Source organism: Salvia splendens, chromosome 15 (genome assembly GCF_004379255.2).
Source record: "Salvia splendens isolate huo1 chromosome 15, SspV2, whole genome shotgun sequence".
In the NCBI taxonomy this organism is placed as follows: domain Eukaryota; kingdom Viridiplantae; phylum Streptophyta; class Magnoliopsida; order Lamiales; family Lamiaceae; genus Salvia; species Salvia splendens.
Window position 1 is genome coordinate 2260110 of NC_056046.1, and position 25367 is coordinate 2285476.

Consider the following 25367-nt stretch of genomic DNA (forward strand, 5'->3'; position numbering starts at 1 on the left):
CGCATAGCCAATACGCATAATTTAACGGTTTTACAATTTTGATTTTCTTATTTTAAGAAAATTATAGGTGATGAATATATGCTAGATATTTTAGAAATCCAGATTTTCTTATTGACTACTAAACTTTTTTTATCCAAGAAGTATAGGTGGTTTTAGAGCATCAGCCGTGCATCCGCGCGGGACATCCGCCATTGGATCGGGAAAGGCGGACGCGGACGTCCCCGACAGATGTGAGGTATCCGCGGCCATCCGCCGACGTCCGTCGGGACATCCGTCGTGAGGTTCGCTATTGCGGTGCCAAGACGGACGTCCCGATTTTTAATTTTTTAAAAAACTCTATATATACGGCTCGTTGAACTTCATTTCATTCGCACCACTTGTATTAACGAGTTTCTCTCTCTACTTTCATTTCTTTTGAAGATAAATGGTTTTTTAAAACTCTATATATACGGCTTGTTGAACTTTATTTCATTCGCACCACTTGTGTTAACGGATTTCTCTCTCTACTTTCATTTCTTTTGAAGATAAATGGAGCACGACAGTGATTCTCCCGTATTAGTGTCGAAAGCTTTGGGTTGTATTTTTTTTAACTATGTATTTTTAAAAAAAATAATTATGTACGTTTTTTACTATTTAAATAAAATTATTGCATTTTCCCCGTATTCGTGTCGAAATTTTAATTCCGTAAATTGTATATTTGTGAATTTTTATTATTGTGGATGTTCACTGGTATGTCCGCTATTGTGCAGTGGGATGTCCTTATGACGTTGCATGAGGTGTTTTTTGTGTCCGCCGAGGTGGGGTCGCGTGGGGTCGGCCGACCCCACCATCGGCTCCGAAGAATCGCCGGAAAACGCCCTTAATCGGCCGCCGACCCCACAGTCTCTTTACCTCTGCCCCGTTCTCAAATATCAACCTCTCGGCGGCGTGCAGAGAAGAAAGAAGGGTTTACTTTTCTGTTCCCATATTGGGCCTTCTTCATTAATTACAAATTAATTTAAAGCCCAATTAACTTTCTGCCTAGAGTATTTTAATAATATAATTTCTAATATAAAATCAAGTCTTTATAAAGCATAAGTTTTAGCCATAATATTGATGATATTTTATTTTTTCAAAGGAAATTATTATTATTTTCTTTTTTCAACTTTGTAGTACTAATTAATGGAGTAATTAGTAAATTCACTATTTTTCTCTTATTCATAAATATTTTTTACCCTACCTCAAATTAACATAATAATTACTTTTGATTATTAATTTCATTATTTTGCTCAATAAACTAGATTAAAAAGTGCTATAGTATACCATAAAAGAGTATTAGTTGAATAATTTCGACTTCTAGTAATTTTATTAAATCTATCCAAACTACTATGAATACTTTGTAATAAAATAATATTTAGTCGTTTTCATAATTTGAATATTGATTGAAGTCAATCAAAAGTAGTAATATTTAAATTTTAATATTTTTATTGAAAATAATTATTTAAATACGTATATTATTTATTTTTGTTTCTGACCCTACAATAATATGAATTTATGGATCCGCCATTACCGCCGAGATGTCCGTCAAGACATCCGTCTCCATTGCTGAAGCTCTTAAGTGAAAAAAACCTCCCTAGGAATCTCCACTAACTAATACACAAACTCCAAGTTAGCTAAACAACAAAATGATATGTCGGGGGAATAATTGTGAAAAAAAAAACAAGAACGCAGTGAAGGGTGTCTTCAAAATTAAATTTTTTATTCAATTTTGTCCTGGTTGTAAAGGTTTACCATTAGGTAAAAGCTTAACTGGTGGGATCTTTTATTCACTTTTGGGTGCTTTGCTAAAGTGTTGAGGACTAGTAAAGATAAGATTAAAATATGCTCCATATTTATCAACCTAAACCTATAAATTATTACTTTTAAAAAATTAAACTAAAAGATCGTACTAATCATTGAATATAATGTGATTCATAATAGTATACTCCATCCATAACATGTTACTCGCACTTTTCATTTTAGGTCGTAAATTTGGGATTGAATTTTTAGAGTAATTATATTAGAATTTTAAGTGTAATGAGACATCACTTAATAAATAAGCTCTTAACTTAATCTAACATATTAATTAAATGCATTAATTCTAACTCAAATTATAAATAGTGTAAGAAGTTTGTGACGAGCCGAAAAACAACAATGCAAGTAACATGGGACGGAGGGAGTACTTTATATACAATGCGAAACATTGTCACAATAAAATGAAGGATAATATGTTGTTTCGCTCCGATAATAACTCAAATTAGTGTATAGCTTAGGAGTTAGGGCATCTCTAACCATTTACATCAAACTCAAACCCATTTTTGAGTATACGCTAATAGGGATGTCAATCGGACCGGCCCTACTTGGGTTTCGGGTCAATCGGGTGAGGACTAATCGGGTTGTGAATTCTTTCAGGTTGTAAAAGTTCAACCCTAACCCTAAAATCTCGGGTTTCAGGCTGGCCCAGCGGGTTAATCGGGTTGCTACCGATAAGATTAACATGCGATCAATACAATAAATAATGATGAAAATTAGTTATATTCATAAAATGTAAAATAGTTAATTATGATAAATTTGAGATATATGGTCAAACTCAATCATAAACATGATCAAATACTAATATTTGAGATATTTCGTGAAATTTTAATGCATGTTTTAGAAATTTAAATATTTTTTTAAAGTGAATTTGAAGTTTTTAATTTATTTATCAATTATTATATTAATAAAAATTCAATATATAATTTGTATATTTAATATAAAATTGAAAGTTATTTTTTAGTTATCTATATTATAAAATTAATCAAAGAAGTGTTGAATTAGGAGTAAAAAATAGAATAATAGAAATTTTATCTGGTTTTCGGGCCAGCCCATTGGATTTCCGGGTCTAGCCCTAACGTGTCGCGGGTTAATCAGGTGCGGGCTAATCGAGTTTTAATTTTATCGGGCTGGAAATTTCCAGCCCTAACCCTATAAATTTGGCGAGCTATTCGGGCCAGCCCATGGGTTGCGGGCTACATTGACATCCCTATATGCTAACACCAAAAGTAATTTTACTCCAATCATTTACACCAAACTCAAACCCAGAAGAATAGTCCATACCCACCTACATTTTATACCTTTTCAATTACACCCACCTACTTGTTCAATTACACATTTATGCACAACATTATGTCAAAAATTTAAATTAAATTAAATTAAATTATAAAATAATTTTTCTTATTATATATAAATATACTTTATATTAAAAATACATTATCTTAAAAATTAATATACATTTCATGTGCTATGATAAAATTAAAATATAAATCAAAACATATTTAAAAACATCTTAATTACAAAAAATGGGTTTGAGTTTTTCCCACAACTGATCAACTAGTGCAAGCTCGGAGGAGCATTTTACTTCTTTTTGCACCATATCAAGTCAAATACTTTTGAAATCGAGCATCTTCATTTGTTATTGTAAATTTTTTTTCGTGTTTTAATTCACAAAATTAAATAATAATGGACTGATTTACAATATGTCAAAAATTTTTGCAGTAAGACCATATTTGATGTAAATATGTAGAAAACATAAAAATGAGTTTGAGTTTGGTGTAGGGTTGAAGATAATTTTTTTAAAAAAAGACTTTGGGTGTATGGTTAGAGTTGGTGTTAGGACTGATTTCATAGCCCTAGGTTTCGTGTCACTGTCACCAAACATCAATTATTAAATCCACCCACTAAATAGGTCAATTATAATCAACCTAAATGAATTAATTTATAAAATATGCATTTTATATTAGTATGATATGATGTTAATTGAAGTGCGAAATGTAAAATTACACTCACCTCGTATATTAAATACCATATATACAAACCATCTACTATTAAGTACAGTATAACGATAATAATTTTGCTATGCCAGCAAGCTAATTGGAATTTAAAAGAAATGCATAAAATATGCAAAAATACCTATTTTTCGTACATGTTAATGATCTATAGAATAGTAGAATGCCAATGGCAATATCGAAAGGTAGTAACTAAACATGAAATTGTTGCAATCGTGATTTGTCTAATTTTTTATTATATCAAGTTACTAACTAATCAATCATTAATTTAATTTTGGCGTCTTCTTTTCATTACCATGAAAAAGAGAGTATCTTTCATGGCCATATAATGACTGAAAGTGAAAACAATTCAAAACTAGAATGAAAGCTCAATAATACGAAAATACCCATTATTTATTCGATATTTGACTAAATTATATCCTTTTATAATAAAATCAATTATAAAACTAGAAAAAATCTACAAATGGCAGCATACTAGTAAAATAGGCAGAAAGTGGTAGAAAAATATCATCCACGTCAAATAAAATAATTTAATAAGCATATAATGTAAAGTTTGACCTTATAATTCAATCCGACCAAGCATGATAGTTTGCATAAATCATAATATAGCACACTTCTAGATTATACTAAATATACAATAATATCAAATCATGCGCTAGTAAATTAGTCTTTTCAATTCAACTAAACACGAGTTTAATTAAATGCCCAACTTTCTACTTGACCGACAAAACAAAAACATCAATTGAAGTATATAAAAAACATGTCATATTAGTCACAACTTCCCAACTAAAAAATGCTAAAATTTAACTAAACATTAATATCGCTCATGGTAGTAGTATTTGGTAAGTTGTTGAGTAATTAAAACATAAAATAAAATAAAATAAAACAAAATAAAACCATTGAAAAAGGGACCCACCGCTCCACTAAGTTGCGAAAGCGACTTGTGGCTGCCGACACTATGTAAAACGCGTAGGCTCGGAGCCAGGCCCGGAGCCAGCCTCGGAGTCAGTTGTGAATCTCTTTCCCATACATAGCTTTCATCACCACACAAACTCACTCTTCACTTTCCACCTCTGCTTGCTTACTCCCATGCACATTTGCACACACACTACACGCACTAACTCTGTTTTTCCAACCTCTGCATTTCCAAATTCTTCCATTTCTTCGCATTGGATTATGTGCTTTCTTTGATTGTTCCCTCTCAGTTGTCAAATTCCTAATTCTGCAGTTTAATCGAAACAAATTGAGCTTTTTTTTACATGATTAGGGTTTAGAGTTGAAACAGAGTCCATCAATTTACTTCTCACTTCTCCCAAAATCTCGGAAAGGGGAAATTGAGAAATGCAGCACGCGAAATCGGAATCCGATGTCACGAGCTTGGCGCCGTCGTCGCCGTCGAGGTCTCCGAAGAGGCCTGTGTACTACGTGCAGAGCCCGTCGCGGGACTCGCACGACGGGGACAAGTCGTCGTCCATGCATGCGACCCCCAATTTCAACAGCCCCATGGAGTCCCCCTCGCACCCCTCCTTCGGCCGCCACTCGCGCAACTCCTCCGCCAGCCGATTCTCCGGGATTTTCCGGTCGTCGTCTGGGCGGAAGGGCGGCCGCAGCAAGCGCAACGACAAGGGGTGGCCAGAGTGCGATGTGATCGTGGAGGAGGGGAATTACGACGAGTTCGACGATGATAAGGCATACACGCGGCGCTGCCAGATTTTGTTGGCGCTATTGGGGTTTGTTGTGCTGTTTACGGTCTTCTGCTTGATCATCTGGGGCGCCGGGAGGCCGTTCAAGGCTGAAGTTGCTGTCAAGGTAAGATTTTTTTACTGATTTTAGTGTTTTGTGTGTGTTTGTTTGATTAATTGATTGTGTTGGTTTTGAGGTTAAATTTGGGGAAATTGGGAATTTGGGGTTTTTTGTGTTTTGAGGATGCTGGTTGGAGTTTTGGTGTTATCTGCTAGAGTTGGAAGTCATAGTTTCTGCCTAATCTTGGCATAAAGTGAGAATTTTGTATTATAATATATACTAATTGGGAAATTTTTTAGGCTTCACTCTGGATATTTGGGAATGAGGAAAAACTCAGATGTTACACCTTGTTGCATTTGTGATGGTGATTTGATTAGGCAGAGCTTGCTTGGTTTGGATGTTTTGTGTTATGATTTGTGGAGAAGCAGATATGGTTATCTGATGATCAGTTGCAGATGTGTGTAAGACAAATTGATTGTTGCATAAATTCTTGATGTGGATTGGTAGAGCTTTTAATTTGTGACCATTTCTACTGAAGCTGATGATAGGTTGACTGAAAGCAACTTGCATTTATGATAGGTCTTGGCTTAGCTAAGATATTGAATTTTTTATGATCTCGACTCTTTATCTTGTGTAAGACCTCAGAAGGGTAGCTGAATACTCTAAAACTCAGAATATTGTGTGCAGAGCTTGACGGTCAACAACATGTACATCGGCTCGGGTGCAGACTTCACCGGAGTTCCAACAAAGATGCTAAATGTGAATGGTTCCTTGAGGATCAGTGTGTACAATCCTGCTACATTCTACGGCATTCATGTTACTGCAACACCGGTCAATCTCATCTACTCTGATGTCGTTGTTGCAACAGGGGAGGTAGGCATCTACGACACCCTCCATTTTGCTTCTCCGTGTTTTTTTTGTGTGTGTAGTTCTTATCGCATGTGCATCAATATCATGAAACCAGTTTAAAAGGTGTTTACTTTGAGTATGATTGTGTAATCCCAGCTGAAGAAATACTATCAACACCGGAAAAGCCACAAGAATGTGGTGGTGCACATAGAGGGAACTAGAGTCCCCTTATATGGGGCTGCATCGAATCTAGAAGTTAAAGCTGGCGGCGCTGTCCAGGTTCCACTGACGTTGGAGTTTGAAGTAAGAACACGAGGTGATGTGGTTGGGAAGTTGGTGAGGACAAAGCACCATAGAAGAGTGTCGTGCCCATTGATCATTGATTCGACTAGCAACAAGGCCATCAAGTTCAAGAAGGATGCTTGCACTTACAGCTGAAGTAGCCTACTTTAACAGCGCTTGTGGTGATGCTGCTGAAACTACATTTTGAAGCAAAATTCTTTTTTTTGGGTTTAACTTAGGAAATGTGAAACTTCCCATTTCGAAAGATTGTGGTAATAAAATTGAGAGGTGTAAAGAATGTGAAAGATTGTGGTATTAGTTGTATCATGTATAATATGCTAAGAAATTCAATTGAATAAGATGTCAATTTTCAATAGAAGAATATCTATTAGCTCGAAAAACCAAATGCACTAGTTATCCTTGTTTGCAGTTTGACCAATATTCAGCAACAAGGTTTGAAAATGCAGAATTCATCTCCATAAGCTTTGAAGGTTCGTCATACTCCACCAATTCCCCTGCAACAAACCATATAAATACGCAACAAAACATCGTGTTACATCTTGCGTTTCACTTCACATACGACACGAGGGTAAACCCACCGTTCGACAAGACCAGCACCATATCGCTGTCTACGACAGTCGGAACCCTGTGTGCCACTGTTATGACAGTACAGTTAGCAAACTCTTCTCTGATTATCTTCTGCAAAATGGCATCTGTGGCCGAGTCAATCGAGGCTGTTGCCTCGTCGAGAACCAAGATCTTGTTCCATCTAAGAAGCACTCTTCCAAGGCAGAAGAGCTGCCTTTGCCCCATGCTCCAGTTCTCCCCTTCATCACTAACTGCACAAAACCAAGAAATACTAAAATTGGCAGTGATGAGGTAGTTTGTCTTGATCTGTTTTATTACCACATTTAGTATCTTTACCAGAAGAGTCTAGCAAGTCTGGCAGTTTACTGACTGTGGACTTAAGTTGGCATTTCTCAAGGGCCTGCAAATCAAGAATTAATAATGAAGATTAAAACTTCATCTTAAATATGGATTTATGTTACCTCCCATATCTCATCATCAGAATGAAGGCCTAATGGATCAACATTTGTCCTAACACTTCCCCTAAACAGAGTAGGCTCCTGAGGTATAATGCTGAGCGTCAGCCTCAAATCCCTCAGCCCTATCGAGCAGATATCAAAAGTTCGTCTATGAGGATCTTCCCGCTGTGAGGCTCAACCAGACGAAACAAAGCACTGATCAATGTCGTTTTCCCGCTCCCCGTCCTGCCCACCGCCCCCACTCTCTTCCCTTCTTTGAAAGTGCAGGTAATCCCCTTGAGGACTATAGGAGCATTAGGGCGATAGCGTATCCGTTCTTCAATATTCACATGTGTTTAACATAAGACAACGTGTAAAGTAGTTTCATTTCTTACCTTCAAGTCCATTAGATCGATCCTACCCTTTCGAGGCCACAAAGATGGAGGTCTCTTATCTGCTATCACAGCTGGTGCACGAGGTGGTATCTGCATGTACTGTTTTATCCTCTCAACGGAGACGATGTAGTTGGCAAAGCTACTGTACCATCTCAAGAGAAACACCTGCGTGCTGGTCAGTGCGAAGGCATAGGAAAGACATAGTCCTACAAGACCTGTAACAGCACAAAAAAATTGTCCAAATTAGCATAAAAAGATTGGAAAAGGTTGAGTTAGCAGAAACTTACCTTGGAGCAATGTAGTAGTTTGGGCTCAATAGTAAGAATACAGCACAAGTGAACAAGGTGAGGTTTTGAAGTGCCTCAGTCCTCAACACGAGCCATTCCAAGGCCGCGCTTGAGCAAAGGGAGACCTTTGCATTTGTGTCGACAAGTTTGAGGTAGTTCGTGATGAAGATGTCAGCAACTCCGAAAGCTCTTATGGTTGCAACTCCATGCGCTGTCTCGGACGCATAGTTCATAACGGGGGCTTTTGTTGTTCCGTTTATCCTCATCAGCTCGCCTGCAGATCTTTGGTAGTATCCCTTACATCCAAGAACTGAAATTTTCAGACAATAATGTACTGATGCAAAAGTTTGAGGTTATACAAATTAAGGTATGTTTATTTCTTTGAGAGTGATAAATTAATTTCTATTATCCACTTAATTTAAACTGCATGTGTAAAAATAATGGTCTGAATCAAAACTTTAGGATTTGGAATGAGAATTTGAAGGGGATTTCAGATAAATCCACGTAAAATACATTTGATTGATGAACCACCGTTTAAAAAATTATTGAAAATAAGATTTCTGAATTTTATTACAGAAGGAATCGGACGAAGACATGAAGGGAATCCAACCTCCACATTTGATCAAATTTCAGGTAATAGAAATCTGGAATCTCTTCTCTTGTCTGGCAAAAATGAACAGCATAATTTATTATACTCCATATTATTTCTTTTTATGGACCGAATCTATTATAACATTTATTTATTTTCATTTCTAAAAATTGGTGTACAACGAGAGATGTCACCACCGTCACGATACTTCATTAGTTTTGTAAGTATTACGAAAATCATTACAAATCGAAAATTGGTGTATTGTCATTCAAAATTATTAAATTCATATTTAAGTCATGAATAAAGTAGAATTTGCTATATTTAGAGCCAACAATCCTTTTCTTTATTTTGGAATATCCGCAAGGAATGCATGGAACGGTACATGAAATTTTTTAATAAATCAATTTTAGTATTTGATCATTTTATGTAGTAAGTTTTAGTATAGTATTTTTGTACACATAGGAAAAGAAAAAAGACTTCAATTTTATTTTGAAAAATGAAATTTTGTTAGACGCCGTCGCCGCAATATGCGGCTGGTTTATGTAAAATCAATGTAATATCTAATGTTGTTTAATCCTCTGCATTTGAGCACGTTGCTGCATTAATTTCATACACCCCCACCATTTTCCTTTCAACTCTGTAAACGATCCAAACAACAGATCTCCCACACTAAAAAGTTTCAATCTTTACTTCAAAAATCTTGTAAATTAACCTCCAAATCACCATGTACAACCACAAGCTTAGCTCAAGAACCCTTCTTCTCCCCGCAATTCTACTCCTCCTCCTCACTTCCGCAGCAGTTTTTTCAGAAATCGAAGACGCTGATGATCTGGGAGACATTGATGAACTCATCGCAATAGACGATGAGCAAGAAAACGGAGCAAATTCGGAGCCCGCAACTGCGAATTTTGAAACTGGGAAGAAATCGGAGGTGTTGAGCAGAGCTCAGAGAGTAGTGCTTGAGCTCAACACCGACGGCCCGAAGAGGACAATTGAGGAGAATGAGTACGTGTTGGTTTTGGGGTACGCGCCGTGGTGCGGCAGAAGTGCTGAATTGATGCCGAGGTTTGCTGAGGCTGCGAATGTGCTCAAGGGTTTAGGGAGTAGGGTTTTGCTGGCCAAGATTGATGGCGACAGGTACTCCAAGGCGGCTGCGAGTATTGAGATTAAAGGGTTCCCAACTCTGTTGCTGTTTGCCAATGGCACCTCTCGGCCTTACACCGGTGGATTTTCATCGTAAGCGTTTTGAATTTTTGGTTTGTAGAGATTGATTGAAGGTATAAGTGGTGGAGTTTGATATTTGAGATCATAGATTATTGCATTGCTATAAATCATTATGATTTTGGAACTAGTTTATGTCATTGCATTGTGTGTGATTTGTTATGAAGTTTTGTGGTTCCAATCAAGATTCTTGATTGAGAAGAGGATGATCTGTGATGAGTTCATTTGCATTGGTGTAGTCATTGTAGATATGTGTTTGATGTATTCTGTTTGTGACTAGATACTGATATGGAGCTCTCTCTTGGTGACATTTTGTGAAAAGGGAAGAAATAGTGTTATGGACAAGGAAGAAGACAGGGGCGCCTGTTATTGGAATACGCTCAGTAGCTGATGCGAATGAATACCTGAAGCAGCACTCTACATATGCAGTTGGGCTATTTGATAAATTTGAGGTGCGTGTGTGTTAAGAGCTTGAGTTATTTCAAAAATACTGATTAGTAGTACTTTTCATTTCTTAGTCCAGTTACTTTGTGATATAGTCTTTAGTCTACATTGAAATTGAAGACATTGCTAGTTAGGGAGATGCTGCATTGGTCTTGTTTTATCTTTAGTTTGCATCTTGTTTGATCTAGCTGGTGCAGACTTGCTAAATAATAGATCGTATATTCAGGGGCCTGATTATGGGGAGTTCGTAAAAGCTGCTGTTGCTGACAATGAAGTCCAATTTATAGAAACAAGCAGCGCTGAGATAGCCAAAGTATTATACCCTGTTGGCACGCTGACTAAACCTTTCTTTGGTCTTGTGAAAAGCGAACCAGAGCATTACACATCGTTTGGTGAGTTCATTTAGGGAAGACAATCACAACTTCATTTCTAATGTGCAGTTTTGTGTTATGCAATAGCTATAAAAAAACAATAACACTGCATAAACCTCCATGGTTTTATTATCTTATTATTCGAACATATTATTTGGGCTGAAGAGGCAATTGTTGTGGCATACAGACGGACATTTCAGTTCAGACGAAATCTTGCATTTTTTGGAGAACAACAAGTTCCCGTTGGTTACTGTAATGACTGAGCTGAACTCTGCTAAAGTATACTCCAGCACGAACAAGCTACAGGTTGCTCTTCCATCACTTGCAGATTATTTTTGCTTTTTTCCAGTTTATAAAAAATCAGTTAGTTCATCTCTAAAATTAAAAAAAAGGATTGAAATGTATGTCAACGGTTGAAAGTGTACTTTTTAATCTCCCTTGTATGTTCAAACTAGGTGTATGTCTTCGCTGAGGATGACGACTTGCAAAAGTTTCTTAAGCCATTACAAGAAATTGCGAAGAAGTTCAAGTCACAGGTCTTCTACTCTTAGTCTTTCCTTTTGCCATTTCATTTCTCTGAAATGTTCCTGTGATATTGCAGATGATGTTTGTAGCTGTAGATATTAAAGAGGATAACCTCGCGAAGCCCTTCCTGTCTTTATTTAGTCTAGAAGACTCGGAGGATTCTGTGGTAAAACTCAAGTCATTCTTGCTTATCCTTCTTGTATGATTCTTGGTTTAAATTTCTCTATCATTTCCTTCTTCATTTTCGTCTGTAGGTTGTTTCTTTTGACTACAACAGCAACTCGAAGTATCTGCTGGAATCAGATATAACATCAAGAAATATTGAAGTAATAAATTTCTTCTGTAATGTTGTGGATTTCATCAATCATGTAGTTTCTCGTTCGGTCATTGTATGTATTGGCATTGCAGGAATTCTGTACCGGCCTCGTGCAAGGAACATTGAAACCATACTTCAAGTCACAAACAATTCCTGATAATGTGAGTTCCTATAAACCACTGCTAGTATTATTTCGTTCCTGCATAACGAATCGATACTTGGGAGGTTACATTATCCTGATTTCAAAAATGAGTATATATGTTGAAGAGTAGAGGTTTCATGTTTCCCGTAGAAGATAAATGCTTGTCGAATTGTTTTAATCGGGTATGTACAAGTTTCTTTAACAGCATTAGTAACGTGACTCAAATTTCGTTACTGCAGAAAAACGCCAACATTCTGACTGTAGTGGGAAAGACATTTGATGAGTTGGTCCTTAACAATCCTGCAAACATAGTTCTGGAGGTTTGTTTAGAGCTTCGCGCTTCCAAAACCTTCTTCTATTTTTCTTTTTTCACATTTTCTTTGTTTAGTTTATGAGCACAATTCGACATCTCTTATGTTGATGAAGTCTTGACACTGCTCGTTCTTTAGGTCCACACGCCGTGGTGCATCACCTGCGAAACCACGAGCAAGCATGTCCAGAAACTGGCAAAGCACTTCAAGGGGTTGGATAATCTGGTCTTTGCAAGGATAGATGCTTCAACTAATGAACATCCAAAATTGCAGGTAATAGGACGTCTCGTCTACTCGTATCTTCAATCCTTATGCTATAACATTACAAATTTAGCTAGAACATTTCGTCTTGAAAATTGAAATATATGTGCAGGTTGAGGACTATCCAACTCTACTCTTCTACCCTGCAAACGACAAGTCAAACCCGGTATGCCATAGCTACGTTTCTTAAACTTTCCACTCCTTATAGTCGAGCCTTGTCTTTTTAACGTGTCTCATACGCAGACCACGCTCTCCACAAAGTCCAACTTGAAGGACTTAGCTGCACTTATCAACAAAATTTTGAAAACTCAAGAAGACGCGACCAAGGATGAATTGTAGTTCGACATACATTGTTGGAAGCCGATTTGCCTCCAGAGTTATACGACGGACAAAACCCAGAGATGATGTTTGTAGATGGAAACGATTTGTGAGCTTATACTGCATAGAAACAACCTATATATTTATATCTATAAAATTTAGTTTGTAACAAGTCCAATGATAGCAAGAGGGTAGTTGGACATACATTAACTCTTGATTTTAGTACTTATGTCATCAAGAACATAAAAATAGCTTCTTACAATGGCGAAAAACAAGACAAAAGTTTAGTACAAAAGTCTGTACATGAAATTGAGGCAGCAACTAAGACTTGTTGTATTCACAAAAGTTGTAAAACCACAAGTCATGCCCACGGTCTTCGCTTCCGATGATGTTTTCGATTCCAACCCAACCTGTCCAAAACAGAGTAGCATAAACTTGCATTGCTCTCCTCGTTCTTGGCAACGAAACACGATAGAAAATGAGCATACCTAGTGAAATCGCGCTCACAAAGATGGTGAAGGCGAGGATGAAGATGATCAACGACGCCCTACCAAGTATTTTAACGATCTTTCTGACCACGTGGAGCCCCACCAATGCAGCAAAGGTAGCCACTGCAACAAAATAAAGGGCTGCAAGAAAAACCGAAAGGAAGTGAGCTGTCTATGATCGACATCACAGTGAGGTTTCTCAGCTTCCTAAAGGTGAAAGAACGTACCATAGGATGGAGGGAAACGCCTCAAGAGGTAGTATTGTATAACAGACATGGATGCTGAGAATGCCATGACCAGTGTTGCTGTGGCACTCGAGACCTGCATTTCAAGTATTCAAACAAGTTAGCTATACGATCAAGTCTCAAATGAGAAAAAGTTTGGTGTTGTAAGTTTCTCAATGAGAAAGAAAGAGATGCACCTGTGGTGGAACTCCTAGCTCGAGAAACAACGGACCTAAGATGAATCCCCCTCCGAGGCCTAGCAGACCGCCTACGACACCAGCTAATATTCCACAGAAACAGCAAAGAATCAACTGGTATACTGTCCAGTTAATTCCCGGTTGTCCTTTGGATTCAATCACGCTCCAACCCTTATACAAGCAGACAGCCTGATATCCCGAGGCTCCAATTGCAACGGGAATCTACAGATGGAGAAAAGAATGATAAAATGTGAAAAACACAAAACTCTAGCTACTCCAATGCGTAAGAAATGGAGATATTTACCTGCAATAAGGTTACTATCCAAAATGCAACTGAACAAGTGGTCATAAAGTCCTGGAGAAACGTCGTAATGTTAGTGAAGAAGAAAATTTTGAACAACAGAAAATCAGTTTAAACTTGACAGATTAAGCCAGGGAGGTACCCTGGAGATGTGGAGTGAGCAGATAACGAGCCAGACAGCAAATAGAAAGGCGAGCTTCTTCCAGGATACGTTGTTGATAACTGAAACCTGCAGAGTTATCCAATCCACCTCAGTAACTAATGTTTCTGAGATGTTGAAGTTTTTATATTGTTACCTCTAACGGTTTTTGCTCATCGAGATTCACTCGATTTTCATCAGTGGGGCCTGTTGGTAGAAGCTTGTATGGAGCTTCTTCGCTTCCACTATATTGTGCTGAGATTAATAAAAAAACATTAGCGCATTCAAGAAAATTTTTAACGAGCATAAACAATTCAAGAATCCGACTTACAGTCAGATGCAAAGCGCCTAGCAGCTTCCTGTAAGTCGAAAGAAACAAGCAAACTGATCAGCCTAAAGGTGTAACATGAAAATCCAAATAAGTAGAAAATTTACAGCACCTTCTTTATTATGGTCTCTTTCTTCCATGTTTCGACACCTTTGAAAAAAGCCTTTCCCGAGGTAGCTGTCAAATTGCATAACGAATAAGCAGTTAAGCACTCCCTTCATTCGTTTAAGAGAAAAAAGGCAGACAGAGGCGAGCATATGTTAGTTACCTATGAAGAGAATTATGAGCAAGACAGTAACCATCCATTCTGCCAAAATCACATTGAAAAAAACTCCAATGCTAATTCCAAGAATCAGCATTGGCTGGAAAAGAAGAGCTAAATCATAATCAATTATTGGGAGATCGAGGGAAGGATGGCGGAGCTTGATGTTGTAATAGACAGTAGCAAGTGCAGCACCGGTTATCATACCTGATCAAGAAAACGACACAACACTTAAAAAACAAACGGGATACAATCATACAACAATAAGCACATTCTCAGCCATATATACACATGTGTAAACTAGTCTATGTCTAGCACTGAATCTTACACTTTGATATAGCAGTTGATGTTTTCGGGTCGAACCCAACTATCAACACCAGCATCGGAACGAAAATGCCACCTCCACCAACACCTCCAACACTAGCAAGAGCAGCACCAAAGAATCCAATCACAGTACCACCAACTATTCTCCATCCAAACTCCATATCCTACAAATTACAACCCTTTCATCAAATTTCACACAATTTGAGCACTAAGTAAAGAAATTTCATAAACAAAATTGCTAAATAATTAAAAAAACTAACAGGCCAAACAGGTCTTGCTTGCAAGCCTCTACTTTGCTTCAAGAAACTGATAATTCTTGTGAAATAATCAGATTCAGAGGCACCATTTCCTGTAGCAGTCACTTGCTCAAGATTCTCCTGAGCTGCAACAATTCCACAAGCTAAAGCTAGTAAAGCAATCAAAATCAGAGCTTTTCCTCTCAAACCCTTGTCACATTCTGCTCTTATCTCAGCCATGAATTCCTCCAAACAAAACCCTACTTGTTTCTTCACCCTGCAAAAAAGATCAAGAATGTTCCTTGAAACCCATGTACCAAAATCAACTAAAAACACAAACAAACATCAAAATTCAGGGCAAGGAAAAATGTGGGGAGTTAACCTATCAGAGTGAAGAAGCTCAGCAACTTTGAGTGACAATTTTTTCTTGATAATTTGGGTGGTGAGAATCGAAGCCTCAGATTCTATCTTTATTTCTCAAACACTACTACACAAGAAAACTGAAGTGGCATGCAATTATGCAAACATGTTTCCCCCTCTTTACTTTTTAATGCTGCAATTCAAACGAATAAGAAAACAAACACACCTTTAAATGTAGTTTGTCTCCGGCTCGGTGGCTCAAGCTTCACTCACCATAAAAAAACGGAACTGTAGCTTTCAAAAGAGAATCTTTTCAAATCTTTGTGATGAAATTACTATTCATTCTCTCATGATGATGAGTTGATGACTTTCATCTCTGCCTTTTTTGTCGATGTTAGGCCATCCACAATATGAATAGCCCAGCAATAGCTCAGTCATAGCCCAGCCACTATCACATCATCAGCACTAAAAATCCTCCTGCCACGTCATCAAAACAAGCAAATAGCCCAGCAATAGCCCAGCCATAGCCCAGGCACATACTATCTACATCATTATTAACAAATATATACAAAATGAAATAATTAAAAATCACACAATATACGGAATTAAATTTACGACACAAAAACGAGAAAATCCACTAATATTAATAAAATATAAAAGTACATTAATTAAAAAAAATACATAATTAAAAAAAACTAATGGCGGTCAATCCTCCGTGCCCATAACTCTTCAATTAAATCCTTTTGGAGTCGAATATGAGCCGCCGTTTGGCGCATGTCGGCGTGTGCTTGTAAGAGGCCGGCTTCATCGTGAGGTACCCCACTCCGTACGTTGGGGGCGGCCACGCCGTGGCTTGGACCGGCTTCATTATCGTCGTTGACCCAATTGGTCAGTTCGCCACCTTCATCTTCGACAATCATGTTGTGCATGATAATACATGCGTACATGATATCAGCAATGCATTGGACATCCCACAAACGCGTTGGACCCTTAATTGCCGCCCATCGAGACTGGAGCACACCAAATGCGCGCTCCACGTCCTTGCGCGCCGACTCCTGCCGTGCCGCAAAGTAGGCCTTCTTCGCATCTCCTGGGCATCGGATCGTCTTCACAAAGACGGGCCACCTAGGGTATATCCCATCCGCCAAGTAGTAGCACATATCATGTTGGTTGCCGTTGGCGACAAAACTGATGGCCGGACCGACGCCCTGACACTGCTCGTTGAAAAGTGGCGACGAGTTGAGGACGTTGAGGTCGTTGTTCGAACCAGCTATCCCAAAATACGCGTGCCAAATCCAAAGCCGGTAATCAGCTACGGCCTCCAGGATCATCGTGGGATTCTTTCCCTTGTAGCCGGACGTGTAGAACCCCTTCCAGGCTGCGGGACAGTTCTTCCAGTCCCAATGCATACAATCTATGCTGCCTAACATACCCGGGAACCCATGCTGACTCCCGTGCATCCGCAACAGATCTTGGCAGTCTTCGGGGGTAGGCTTTCGCAGATACTGATCACCGAATACTTCTATCACTCCCAGACAGAAATTCTTCAGACATTGCAAGGCAGTAGTCTCACCGATGTGGAGATACTCGTCCCACATGTCTGCCGCGCCTCCGTAGGCCAACTGCCGGATTGCCGCAGTGCACTTTTGAATAGGTGTGTGGCCGGGTCTGCCAGACGCATCGTGTCTGAAGCGGAAATACAGATATCGAGACTCCAAAGCGTTGACAATACGCATAAACAGGTTCATGGTCATCCTAAAACGACGCCTGAAAAGGTTGGCGTTGAACCGAGGCTCCTGTGCGAAGTAGTCTTCGTATAGGCGCTGATGTGCAGCTACGTGATCCCGATCAATCACACTGCGGCGGTGGACCACTGGGGGAGGTCGAGGTATCGCCGGCTGCAAGGCCCTTTCCATCCATTGGTTTATCGCGTTGGTCGTATAGGCGTCCAACGCCTCGGCCATTCGACGTTCGTACTCCTCAGCATCCCCTCCGCTACCACCACTACTACCACCAGCATTACTCATTTTGCGTTGTTGATCTTGAACAGAAATTAAGATAGAGAGAGTACTCGTTAAAACAAGTTGTGCGAATGAAAATGACGAACAAAGCGCGTATATATAGTGTTTCGAAAAAAAAAATTATTTTTTCGCGCTAGGCGGTGCGCTGGGCGATCCGGGCGCTGCAATAGCGCCGAACGGACCGCCTAGCCGACCGCCCAGCGCCACATAACCGCCCAGCGCTGCGCGGTTTCTCTCTCCACTCAGCCGCTGGGCGGCTGCAATAGACCGCCCAGCGAACCGCCCAGCACCGACGCTCGGCTGGGCGGTCACTGGGCGCCTATTGTGGATGGTCTTACTGATATACTTATTTTGGTAGTATGATGTATAAAAATATGAGAGAATTAAATTTAATTATGATACTCCAACTTTATAATAGTAGGAGAATTAATTTTTGTGGCTCAGAGCATTCATGATTCATGACCATGAGACAGCTTAGTAGTTGTACTTGCTATCATTACTTTTCTTTTATTAGGAGGAGTATTTTGATAGGGGAATTTACTTATATAAGTAGTTAACTATTAATTCATTTTTGTTATGAAATGAAATAAATTGAAAACTATAGGTAAACTAAACGTTTGCTACTTTAATTATACATCATCAATGTTACTATTAGTTGGTTAAATCAGTTATTATTATTATTATTATTAATTTTTATTAGAACATAAAACATAAAAAGTGGATATAATTAGTGGCATGAATAAAGTGTAAGAAGATGAGCTGGCAAATCCATAATCTCACTAGGCCCATATTATTAATTTTTACTTTTTGGAGGATTATATTTATAAGTTCTGAACTTTATAATAAGGTCATCCACAACGCTGTCTCTATACCGTCTCTTAACTACTATTTGAGCACTATTTGAGGGCCCCACTGTCCTTTTTTCCTCCATCTCTTAACTAAGAAACGGAACCTGCAACGCTCCGTCTCTTAACCGTCTCTATACCGTCTCTTAATTACTATTCATTCAATTTAATTTATAATTTTTTTAAAAACCCAATTCAAGTTAAACAAACACACTTTATTAAAATTAAAACAATATTACAACTTAACATTAAAAAAAACGAAGACATAATTAAAATTCTAAAAAAATAAAAATGACATAATTTAATCTTCTCCGCCAAAGTTTTCCCAAATGTGCTCAATTAGATCCTCTTGGAGTTGGGTGTGGGCGCTAGAGTCGCGTGTCCTTGCCCGAATAGCCAACCGTTCTTGTATAGATGGATGCGCTCCACTTCGCGGCGGCTTCCTCCCGGTTCCGATTGATGTACTTCCGGGAGCGTCGTGGGGGTGGTGCGGCTTCCTCCGCCTCTCGTCGTCGATCTTCTTCGAGTGATTGTTCCATTAATTGGCGCATTTGCTCAAAAGGATCCATTTGTTTGAGTTGATTGAAGATGGAAATTGGAGTGATAGAGAGGATTTGAGAGGAATAGATGTGTGTTTGTGTTTGAAATGAGTATGGAATAGAATTATTTATAGAGTAACAAAATTAAAAATTTAAAAAACGAAAATAAATATTTAACGGTAATATTACCGTTTGAAAAAAAAAATTTTTTTTATTAAAAATCGATTTTTTTTAAAAAAAATGAATTATTGCGTCATCAGTGACGACGCCCACTCGCGGGCCAGCGAGTGGGCGTCACGCACGCATGGGGACGTGCCACGTGTCCCTGGCGCGTGGCGAGACATCTCGTCTCGTGTCTCGCCGAGACGAGCTACGCGACGAGACGGGCGCGAGCTGGAGACGAGATGGGCGCTGCAATGCGTCTCGCGGGGGTCTCGTCTCTCCGAGACGAGACGCGAGCCCGGCGCGAGACGCGTTGTGGATGGTCTAAATAATTAAAAACATTATTAAAGTCCCATTTGACCCACAATAAATTCAATGATACAAAAGCTCCATACCAATTCAATTGCATCGCGTCTCCTACATCCCAAAATAAAATACTACTCGAGTGGTCATTTTCGTTTTAAAGAAAATTGTAATTTATATAATCATATTCTAAACTATGGATCATTTAACAAAAGTATCCAAATGCCCCGAATTATTAATTTTTTAATAATACTTTGAACACTGATATTTTAATCTAGATTTTTTCTATTAAGATATGCCTTAATTTGTTCAAGCTGTACGTGTATTTTATTATCTTCATTTCGCATGAGTCATGCATGATGCTCATGATCAATATATTTGACCAACTACTCCACGTATGATTTTGATGATTAATCCAAACTCAGTTATAATTAGCATCGATTTGATAGTACATTGATATCGATTTCAAATTTAATTATAACATAATTATCTATACTAATTGTATATAAGTCAAGTTGAGTTCGACAATATTAAATCACAAGTCAAGTCCAACTAACTAATTGTATATAAGAACTTATTCATTTGGTTAATCAATGTATAAAGTCACGTTCAAGAAGCTTCTCACCATTTGAATATAGTATAACATAATCTAACAATCTCCCACCAATACAAATTAATCATATAATATTATATCAAGTGTCGAAATCAACCATCTACTTTTTAAATTGCAAATCCACAAAAGAAAGAAAGCTAAATTGCCTACTTTTATATTCACAGTAACAATAAACGTAATGAAATTATTGTTTAATTGGACGATTACTATAATTGTCAAATGTAATTACGTACATCATTAACGTAAACTGCATGACTCTCACGCATAGTCTTCTCCTAAACACAGTTTACGTTTGTCCTAACCTATACGCTACCGCCACGTCAACATTTCCTAATCTGCCCCTCTCCTTTCCACATATTTTCATCCAACCCCAGCGTGTCGCAATCCGTCCACGTAAGCGTAGGAGTGGGCTCCACCACCACAACCGTGATTCTCTCCGCGTCGCCACCTCCCTCCGCCTCCCAACCCCCACCACAAATCAAAGGGCCCTTCGCAATCGAGACGGGACGGCAGCGGAGGAGTCATCTCCGTCGTTGAATCTTGAATTGCGTGATCTAACGGCCGAGGCGGCTTCGGATTACGGCGACGGCGTTAAGTTCCGGCGAAGGATACATTTGTGCGATAAATTATTAAATTTAGTTTTAGAGAATCTATCTATTTAATTGATATAATATGAAATTGTGTGTTCTTTTTTGTTAACTAGTCACCTTATTTAATACTCCCTCCGCCCCCCATAATTTATTACCATTTGACTTATTTTTAAGAAATATAATAGAAAGTAAGTTGAAAAAGTTAGTAGCATATGAGTCCTATTTTTATATATTAATTTTATAATAAAATATGAGTGAGAATGAGTTAGTGGAATATGAAGTTCACTACTAAAAATGGTAAAAGTGAAATTTGATAAATTTTTAGGGACAGACAAAAATAAAAATAAGTGACAAATTTTCAGAAATTGATAGAGTAACAGTGCACTGTTACTTCCAAGTTCCAACACGAAAGTCAATATAATAACCAATTGACATGTATTTGATCAATCTCCATAAAAAAATATATAAGGAGGCCGATATTTCTCATTACAAAATTATTTTTTACAAATATTGAAAGAGAAGTAGAGTATCAGGACATTCTCATGATCTGTCGGCAACATATATATACGTATATAAATATTGATTATGCGATAGTACGATTGAGAGATATGATCAATTGATAATTTTATTAAATTGATAATTAACAATTATATCAATAATTTATATTATGTCAACACAAAGACATTTGTATTGATATCTATAATGTAGGTTGTTGACACAGTTGTCAGTTATTAATTTAAGAAAATTGTCAACCTAACATGACTCTATATTGATATATAGATACTTTACGCTAAGTTTTATTCATTTAATCCAATGACTTTTAGTAAACATAAAAATTAAAATAAATGGATGGTCGTCATTTCAATTCAAAGTTATTTCCCGGAAGTTTCAGGCTTATTAAGATATGAAGTAATACTAAAATTGTGGGAGATGAAAGGGTAATGAGAACGTTAGGTATGGTGAAAATGTGGAAAAACAATAGTAATAAATGACGAAGAATAATGACCTAACAAAAAAATTAATTGTTGTCATATTTTATGCATGCGATGAGTTAATTGCATGTTTACAAATCACCATAACTTATGCACGACTCAAACGTAGATTAGTGATTGAAAATAATGTGACTGCGCCAACGCATTCTTTCAGGGAGAATTTATAACAATCTCGATCAACTATGGTAAAGACAATAGCTTTCTTATTTACTCCACTTAGTATTAGTACTATTATTTATTTATCAATTTTATATGCCCTAATAAATTTTCTAGTATTTCCATGAGTACTTGTTTAATGGCGGATCTACGTGGAAATAAGGCAAATTCGATCAAAGTTTGTGACTTAATGGAATTGGTGGGAGAGTTTCTTTAAAACGAAAGTAACTCTTATTGCAAAATGATTCAAAATTATTTAATAACGTCCTCTTCGAACTAGCATTTAGAAAACGATGTTAAATCTCATGATGGGCCGAAAATAACTTGGGCTGAAAATTCTAGGGTACAAGTGTTTCCCTTAAATCCAATTCAATGTGGTAGTTAAGAAGATAGGAAAACCTTTCTTTGTATTTTTGCTTTTTTATTTTATTCGAAACGTAAATTGAGCTATACAAATATTAGTAGTATTTCAAAAGAAGTATTGTTGGCCAACGGAGCGCAGTTGGCAGCTCGGAGCTGTGGTGACCTTGAGGTCACGAGTTGAAACCTAACTATGGTCAAACCCAAAAAAAAAGTATTGCGGATATGATGTACACTCTCCGTCACACGATAGGAGTCACTCTTATTGTGGGCACGGATTTTAAGAAAAGTAAAGAATAGTGGATTGAAAAAATTAGTGGGCTATGTGACCTATTTTTTATATTGATTTTATAATAAAACGTGAGTGAAGTAGGTTGATAGAATGTAAGACTTATTTACTATTTATGGTAAAAATTAAGTGTGACTCTTATTGTGGGATGGACAAAAAAGACAAAGTGTGACTTTATTGTGGGTCGAGGGAGTAAATTGTAAAGGAACAAAATCATGGTTTTAAAAAATACCTACCAAACAGTACAAAATAAATTACTACTATGATGCAAAGGAACCAAAATATGTGAAGAAATAGTCGGACAAAAGAAATACTAATGCCATTAAAATGGCTGGCATTAGCACATCAAAAGTTGGGTTATCTTACAAATGGTGATGTAATTAATAACTAATTACTATGAAGTATATATGACAACAATTAATTATAAATTTCTTCATAATCACAAAATGCCCTATTTTGCCGTGATATCACAAATTTAGCAACTTCTTGTAGATATCTGCCCCATTCTGTATACCCATCGCCAGGTCCCCCAATGATATGATTTTCTCACCTGGCATAGCCACTTTCTTCGCCTCAATCAGCATCTGATCCAGCAAATGTGCATTCAGCAAGCTACGTAGGTTTCGAGGCGTAAGCTCAGTTATCGTTCGAGCAATACTGTCGGTGCTGCAAGAGCTATCCAGCTCAAAGCCACATAACAAATCATTCTCCTCTTTAATGCTTGCCTTCCTCTCAAGAATCATGGCAAGATCTTCGCAAGTCAAGTCGTCGAATTGAAGCCTTGCTGAGAACCTTTTGTACAAATTGAGATTGCACTTCATGTACTGGTTCAAGGCACTGTAATTCCCGGCTAACACAATAGATGAGTCTCCTGCGTCCATCGCAGCTATGAGCTCCTCCTGTGTATCGGAATTAATGAGATCTTCTTCATCTATGTTCACAAGCAGCACGCCACCTTCTGCATATTTCATCTGGTCATGTCAACGATGCTCTATTATGTGGTGTGGACCGTGTGGTTTTAGGAAATCAAACTATTATATTATGCTGAATGAAACAGTTCTTAACCTTTTGATTTCCTTGCATTTCAGTCACAGTGTATGAAGCCAGAGCTCCAGCTAAGTAAAATAGTTTACCAATTATTCGAGCCACTGTGGACTTACCTGTTAACGTGCGTATAAAAGGTTGCATTAAGAGTAGCAAATAGTCATAGAAAGCTATGAAACAAACATGAACTCTTGAGAAATCAATTATGTTAATCTCGAATAGTCTAATGAGTAATGACAGTAGTATTTTCCATTTATACACACCAAGCATTTTCAAGCAAATTAGTTGCACAGAAGACTTCATTATATCCCATTCGCAATAAAGAGTGAAGCCGTTTCCCGCCTTCATTGCAATCTCCTCGCTGTTCTTTTCCCACATAAAATTCTTGAGCCTTATCTTAACAGCTAGGCAACACTGTGGCTGGCTAACATTTTCACATTACTTGATCAACAAAGTTCATCCATAAGACCTTTTCATTTTTTCCCATTTCCAATAAAATTGTTGATTTTTAACTAAGGTAATGAGAAACTTGAGTCCCTTCCTAAAGATGGAATTCCTACATACATTTCACAAATCTCTCCCCATATAGCAAGGTACATGAAACATGAATTAGTTAAGTCAACAGCCACTACATTGAAAGAATCATGAAGCATGACAGTTAAACTCGGAAATAACCCTAATTCCTGCGAGTGATTACGATTTAGGAGCCGTACCAGTTCCATTCCTGCCGACGAACACCATGTGAAAGGGTTTTGGAGGTATAACCCTAATTCCATCGGCAGCGTCCTTCTCCGCATCAATTATTTTATCCACAATTGATTCCAACTGCCTCTTGATCTCCGGCAGTCCCACAATACTAGAAATTTCACGTTTTACTTCCTCCAGCTGATGGCATAGAAAAACACGAACAATGATTTGATTATCATCCAAAAATACTTGCGAAATTAAATGTAGGAAACAGAAGGGAAGATCAAAATCAAGGTACCATGGGTTCGTCTTCGTAGAAAGTTTCACAGTTGATAACCGACATTTTTTTCTCGGTGTTGGAATTTCGTTTCAGGGTTTTTGAATGTCAGAATTTTGGGCGAAATATCAAATCGCCAAAAGACAACACGCGGAGTATAATTTTAATTTCACTATTAATTATTAATAATATTGTTAATTGAACTTTTAATCGTTAATGGAAAGTTAAGGGTGTCATGTCATTCAATCCAACACCACAATGTACAACAATATTCTTCAAGTGTTCATCAAAATCATCGATAAAAATAATGATTATATACCCAAGAAATAAAAAAATACTACTAATAACACTTAGGCTAAATGTTGGATATTTAATAAAAGTACACAATAGCATTAAAATTGTTCAATGTTTAACTTCCACTATGAACCACACCAGTAACGTTAACCTACTCATAACGTAACTCTTCCATATCTTGTCTCATGTGAATATGAGAAACTCACTATATTGCGGATACTCTTATTTAGACAAAGTATATACCTACTTTTCTTTGTCCCTTTTAATATTTTTTTCCATCTTACCAAAATTAATTCATTTCTTTTCTTTAAACTTTTTCACAACATATTAGCTATACACCTTTTCTTATTTACAATTTATATCCCAGGCCCATAATTTTTTTCACAACACTTTACCATATAACTTAAAAAATCAC

The 25367-nt window shown here is 37.5% G+C and overlaps 4 protein-coding genes and 1 pseudogene across 6 annotated transcripts; 2 read left to right on the forward strand and 3 right to left on the reverse strand.

The window, feature by feature from the left end:
• Positions 1 to 4886: 4886 nt before the first annotated feature.
• Positions 4887 to 7092, forward strand: LOC121769282. The gene is made up of 3 exons (XM_042166030.1): positions 4887 to 5651; positions 6273 to 6458; positions 6591 to 7092. The coding sequence occupies exons 1-3, from the start codon at positions 5184 to 5186 to the stop codon at positions 6870 to 6872; spliced, it is 936 nt and encodes a 311-aa protein (XP_042021964.1). The 5' UTR covers positions 4887 to 5183; the 3' UTR covers positions 6873 to 7092.
• A 38-nt stretch (positions 7093 to 7130) lies between these two features.
• Positions 7131 to 9019, reverse strand: LOC121768619 (annotated as a pseudogene).
• Positions 9020 to 9583: 564 nt separating this feature from the next.
• Positions 9584 to 13170, forward strand: LOC121769112 (protein disulfide isomerase-like 1-6). The gene is made up of 12 exons (XM_042165806.1): positions 9584 to 10248; positions 10556 to 10685; positions 10904 to 11069; positions 11236 to 11354; positions 11504 to 11584; positions 11650 to 11739; positions 11828 to 11899; positions 11982 to 12050; positions 12271 to 12351; positions 12481 to 12615; positions 12716 to 12769; positions 12847 to 13170. The coding sequence occupies exons 1-12, from the start codon at positions 9737 to 9739 to the stop codon at positions 12940 to 12942; spliced, it is 1605 nt and encodes a 534-aa protein (XP_042021740.1). The 5' UTR covers positions 9584 to 9736; the 3' UTR covers positions 12943 to 13170.
• On the reverse strand, positions 13100 to 16142 carry LOC121769113 (sulfite exporter TauE/SafE family protein 3-like). Of its 3 annotated transcripts, XM_042165808.1 has the most exons (14): positions 16007 to 16128; positions 15803 to 15920; positions 15445 to 15697; positions 15189 to 15348; positions 14867 to 15067; positions 14711 to 14775; positions 14602 to 14629; positions 14428 to 14525; positions 14274 to 14360; positions 14135 to 14185; positions 13831 to 14052; positions 13637 to 13730; positions 13410 to 13550; positions 13100 to 13331 (listed from the first exon to the last, which is right to left on the reverse strand). In XM_042165808.1, the coding sequence occupies exons 3-14, from the start codon at positions 15658 to 15660 to the stop codon at positions 13243 to 13245; spliced, it is 1452 nt and encodes a 483-aa protein (XP_042021742.1). In that variant the 5' UTR covers positions 15661 to 15697; positions 15803 to 15920; positions 16007 to 16128; the 3' UTR covers positions 13100 to 13242. The 3 variants fall into 3 exon arrangements, with proteins under 3 accessions (XP_042021742.1, XP_042021743.1, XP_042021741.1); XM_042165809.1 differs by lacking the exon at positions 15803 to 15920 and having other exon boundaries at positions 16007 to 16142; XM_042165807.1 differs by lacking the exon at positions 16007 to 16128 and having other exon boundaries at positions 15803 to 15986.
• A 6790-nt stretch (positions 16143 to 22932) lies between these two features.
• Positions 22933 to 24819, reverse strand: LOC121769536 (stage V sporulation protein K-like). The gene is made up of 4 exons (XM_042166375.1): positions 24680 to 24819; positions 24408 to 24579; positions 23716 to 23810; positions 22933 to 23621 (listed from the first exon to the last, which is right to left on the reverse strand). The coding sequence occupies exons 1-4, from the start codon at positions 24722 to 24724 to the stop codon at positions 23118 to 23120; spliced, it is 816 nt and encodes a 271-aa protein (XP_042022309.1). The 5' UTR covers positions 24725 to 24819; the 3' UTR covers positions 22933 to 23117.
• Positions 24820 to 25367: the final 548 nt, after the last annotated feature.

What these genes read in the sequence shown, in the direction of transcription:
- LOC121769282 (XM_042166030.1), top strand. Translation starts at nt 5,184, where the DNA reads ATGCAGCACGCGAAATCGGAATCCGATGTCACGAGCTTGGCGCCGTCG. An exon ending in AGGCTGAAGTTGCTGTCAAG is followed by an intron (nt 5,652 to 6,272) that starts GTAAGATTTTTT and finishes TATTGTGTGCAG; the next exon opens with AGCTTGACGGTCAACAACAT. An exon ending in TCGTTGTTGCAACAGGGGAG is followed by an intron (nt 6,459 to 6,590) that starts GTAGGCATCTAC and finishes GTGTAATCCCAG; the next exon opens with CTGAAGAAATACTATCAACA.
- LOC121769112 (XM_042165806.1), top strand. Translation starts at nt 9,737, where the DNA reads ATGTACAACCACAAGCTTAGCTCAAGAACCCTTCTTCTCCCCGCAATT. An exon ending in CTGCAAACATAGTTCTGGAG is followed by an intron (nt 12,352 to 12,480) that starts GTTTGTTTAGAG and finishes CTCGTTCTTTAG; the next exon opens with GTCCACACGCCGTGGTGCAT. An exon ending in CAAACGACAAGTCAAACCCG is followed by an intron (nt 12,770 to 12,846) that starts GTATGCCATAGC and finishes TCTCATACGCAG; the next exon opens with ACCACGCTCTCCACAAAGTC.
- LOC121769113 (XM_042165809.1), bottom strand. Translation starts at nt 15,660, where the DNA reads ATGGCTGAGATAAGAGCAGAATGTGACAAGGGTTTGAGAGGAAAAGCT. An exon ending in ATCAACTGCTATATCAAAGT is followed by an intron (nt 15,068 to 15,188) that starts GTAAGATTCAGT and finishes TTTCTTGATCAG; the next exon opens with GTATGATAACCGGTGCTGCA. An exon ending in TAGGCGCTTTGCATCTGACT is followed by an intron (nt 14,526 to 14,601) that starts GTAAGTCGGATT and finishes TATTAATCTCAG; the next exon opens with CACAATATAGTGGAAGCGAA.
- LOC121769536 (XM_042166375.1), bottom strand. Translation starts at nt 24,724, where the DNA reads ATGTCGGTTATCAACTGTGAAACTTTCTACGAAGACGAACCCATG. An exon ending in TCTACGAAGACGAACCCATG is followed by an intron (nt 24,580 to 24,679) that starts GTACCTTGATTT and finishes CTATGCCATCAG; the next exon opens with CTGGAGGAAGTAAAACGTGA. An exon ending in CGTCGGCAGGAATGGAACTG is followed by an intron (nt 23,811 to 24,407) that starts GTACGGCTCCTA and finishes GCACGTTAACAG; the next exon opens with GTAAGTCCACAGTGGCTCGA.